The following is a 3,924-nucleotide window of genomic DNA, read 5'->3' as shown; positions in this document are numbered from 1 at the left end:
TCATGTAGCCACACGGTGTAATTAGGTTGCCAGAACGGCTCGGGAAGTCGTGGTCGTTGTAGACGGGCCTGTCGTTGCTTGGAAAAAAACGGCGTATTTTATTGCGTCTGTCAACGGCAACAACATCCGATCCTGATAATAATAATAATAATAATAATAATAATAATAATAATAATAATAATAATAATAATAACAACAATAATAATAACAATAATAACAATAATAATAATAATAATAATATAGATAATAATAATAATAATAATAATATAGATAATAATAATAATAATAATAATAATAATAATAATATAGATAATAATAATAATATAGATATATGGAAGGAGGGAGACCTGTATTATAATTTTTTTTCCTGACACAAATTCATATATCTATATAGCGGTTGCAGTACCCGCTGCTATTAGGGAATCGGATTCATCATTCATACACAGTTTGGTCTCATCGCATAAAAAAATATATATATATTACTATACAAAAAAATAATAATTATCTCCATACTAATAAAATCCAATATCTGTCATCTGAAAATACTTTAGGCCTATCTGTATTTTCAAGATAAGTACATAGCGACATATCGGATATTTTTTAGTGTATTAGGCTTATAAACAAATGTTATAAAGATATTGTATGAAAGTTTGCATGGCGAATATAATGATTGCGGTACATTCGTTCTCAAATGCTACATTATCGATCAAAATAATCATCAATAATTCAATACAACAATTTTTTTTCTTAATACAATTTAGAGGGGTCCGATCGGACTGCACCCCCTCACTATCCTAGAAATATAGAGTGGAAAAATGGTGTACATACCAATTTTAATTTTGTTTTTGTTGTCCACGGAAAACACACAACAATTGGCCGGGTAACAGGCAGAGAACTGAAGACAATATTTAACACGGGCGCTGTAGAAGTGTCCACTTGGATTTGCCTTCATTTTACTGTTATCCTTCGCTGGAACCTTAGCATCAATATAACCTTTGTAAAGAGCTGATGTGTTCCTTCCCTCATGAGGACTCTTGAACATATGATGTACAGTGTCAATACCTGAAAAAAAGAAATCCATTTAATAATAATAATAATAATAATAATAATAATAATAATAATAATAATAATAATAATAATAATAATAAATACGATGATTATGTCATACGTTAGGATATTGGTTAAGTAACAATTATTGTTGTGTCTTCTTAATAATGTGACCATTATAATAATAATAATAATAATAATAATAATAATAATAATAATAATAATAATAATAATAATAATAATAATAATAATAATAATAATAATAATAATAATAATAATAATAATATTATTATTATTATTATTATTAATTTCATACAGGCCTACATATATAAACGCTATGATATAGTTTTCTATGAATAGCGTATCTAAATACTAATACTAATATAATTTTGTTTTGTCAAACTTACTAAATTGTGGATGTTGCTCGGCCAGTCCATCAACTTGTTCTAGGAGGTGTCTGCGAAGGTGCTTTAACCCGGTCCCACACAGTCCTGTAGTGTTTTGTCTCCGACGATGGGCCTCGAAACCGTTACTTTCAACAAAGTTTCTTGCAATGTGTACAAGCCCGGGAAACGTTGACGCAATTGATGGTCTTCCGACGGATCTAGTTGATACGCGTTTCTTTTTTCTTGTTCTAAAGTAATTGCCTGAAGCCAGTTTGGACGAAAAATCTGGAGTAGCAGGAGCTGGTAACATCTTGCTTGAAGGCAATTCGCTGAGTGTCTGCTTAGTTTACAGTTTTAGTTTACACTTTTAACTTCAAAGGAAACTTTTATTCCAAGCGCACGCACGAACAAACACAATGGAGGGTGTTTCAACACTCCAAAACACGGCGCGCGTTTTATATACAAAAGAAATAACAAACAATTACATTAACACAAAACAACAAGATACAAACCGATGTCAATAGACATGCTTAAAAGCAAGGGAAAACGAAGTCCATCATCACAAATCGTATTGCCACTGTTGCTGTTGTACCGAAGTAAACCTGAATCTGAATTATGTCTCGCCGTCAACGACGAACTCCGAAGGAAGCCCTTGTGTACTTCAACTTTGACGAGAGCACCTCAATAGTAAAGACACAGAAACTACATGGTGAAGTTGTTGTAAATGGCCTAGTTACTATAATATGTGATAGAAAGAAGTTGGAGTGCCTGATTTTGGGTTTATCTGACGATAATGCCGAGTTGGTCGCACTAGATGAGAAGTTTTGGGAGAAGGGCGGATTTGGTAAGTCTAACTTGATAAATCTATTTCATTTAAATAATTATAATTATTGTGTTTGTAAATAAACCAGAATGTTTACTTATGGTACAACACATTAAAAATTATGTATACATATACTATATTCCTACTATAATAGCAAGACGTAACGACATAAATATTTTTAATTGTAAAATGTCGGTATAATGCATATATTGTAAATACTTTGAATTATTAATAATAATAATAATAATAATAATAATAATAATAATAATAATAATAATAATATTAGATAAATAAATAAATTAGTAATAATAATAATAATAATAATAATATATTATTATTATTAGATAAATAAATAAATAAATTAGTCATTGTTGTCATTCTAAAAGAAGACAAATATGATTTATTTGGTATTCCAATACTTTAAGTTTATGTCCAATATTGTATTTACTCTACAGAATCGGAAAATGTTGATGATAGGCCACAGGACTGTGACACTGCGGTGGACGATACTGATGACTTGCCGAACACTGTCGTTGATGCGCATGATCAGGGCATTGTAAATGATGCTACTCATCCCTTGGTGAACACTATCAACGAGAATGATGAGCCGAACACTGTCGACGAGACGCAGGACCTGGTTGTCGCTAATGATCGACCTACACGTGACTTGATGGTAGAGGATGTTGAAACAGCTAACACATCAGCAGTTGAATCGAAGCTGGATGATCAGTCTATTGGCAATGATAGCATTCAGGAATTCTTGGATACAATTGGTCCTCTTTTAACAACAGAGACAGCAAACAACTGTGCCACTCGTAAGTTATACCTCTTTATAAATTTAAGAGTAGGCCTCTGCAGTTAACACTAATAATGCCCGCACAGTATTAGCATTTACATGATGCTGACATAATTAATGTTGAAATATTGAATCACAACACGTAAAGCATTTACTCGAGTAGAAGACGAAATACCCCCAACCCCAATCTCATCTTTCCAAAATAAATTACTATAATAATAAATTAATTAAATTAATAATAAATTAATAATAATAAATTATAATTATAATATTATGCTTATTTTAATTTTCTTTAATTTTTCCTATAGCTTTTATAGCGACCTGCAGATGCGTCGATATATTGCCATGACTAGACAAGCTGGAAAGCATGATGGAGACGTAAAGTATTTACTAGAGTAGAAAACGAAATACCCCAACCCCAATCTCATTTTTCCAAAATAAATTACTATAATAATAAATTAATTAAATTAATACTAAATTAATAATAATAAATTATAATTATAATAATATGCTTATTTTAATTTTCTTTAATTTTTCCTATAGCTTTTATAGCGACCTGCAGATGCGTCGATATTTTGCCACGACTAGACAAGCTGGAAAGCATGATGGAGAAGATTTTAAATAAGCTAGGCAACTCAGATGATCTCTTAAACCAGCCAAAGAAAAGAAGGCTCCAAGAACAACCCGAGCGTCCGTTTGTGCTGCCAGAACCAGTAGTCGGGGAAGCGCAAGGAGATGTTGTTATGATCGGCGGAGTGCACCCAGTGAGTAAGGGGGAATATCGCCGAGCCGTTGCCCAGAGCTCGAACGCGACGTCCTTAACCAGAAATTTGATGGAGATGATGTTTACGTCCCAGGAGATGGCCGCTTCA

The 3,924-nt window shown here is 32.1% G+C and overlaps 1 protein-coding gene across 1 annotated transcript; it reads left to right on the top strand.

Annotated features, from left to right (window-relative positions):
- Positions 1-1,862: 1,862 nt before the first annotated feature.
- On the top strand, positions 1,863-3,918 carry LOC117122175 (the record flags this gene model as incomplete). The annotated part of the gene is made up of 3 exons (XM_033267683.1): positions 1,863-2,277; positions 2,712-3,071; positions 3,596-3,918. Coding segments are annotated over exons 1-3 (912 nt in total), but the record flags the coding sequence as incomplete, so codon positions are not given.
- Between the last annotated feature and the right edge of the window lie 6 nt (positions 3,919-3,924).

Source organism: Anneissia japonica, unplaced genomic scaffold (assembly GCF_011630105.1).
Source record: "Anneissia japonica isolate Jap-2015-1 unplaced genomic scaffold, ASM1163010v1 scaffold4813_len3924_cov88, whole genome shotgun sequence".
Lineage (NCBI taxonomy): Eukaryota > Metazoa > Echinodermata > Crinoidea > Comatulida > Comatulidae > Anneissia > Anneissia japonica.
The sequence above is the reverse complement of the archived record's forward strand: the minus strand, read 5'-3'. Positions and strand labels throughout refer to the sequence as shown.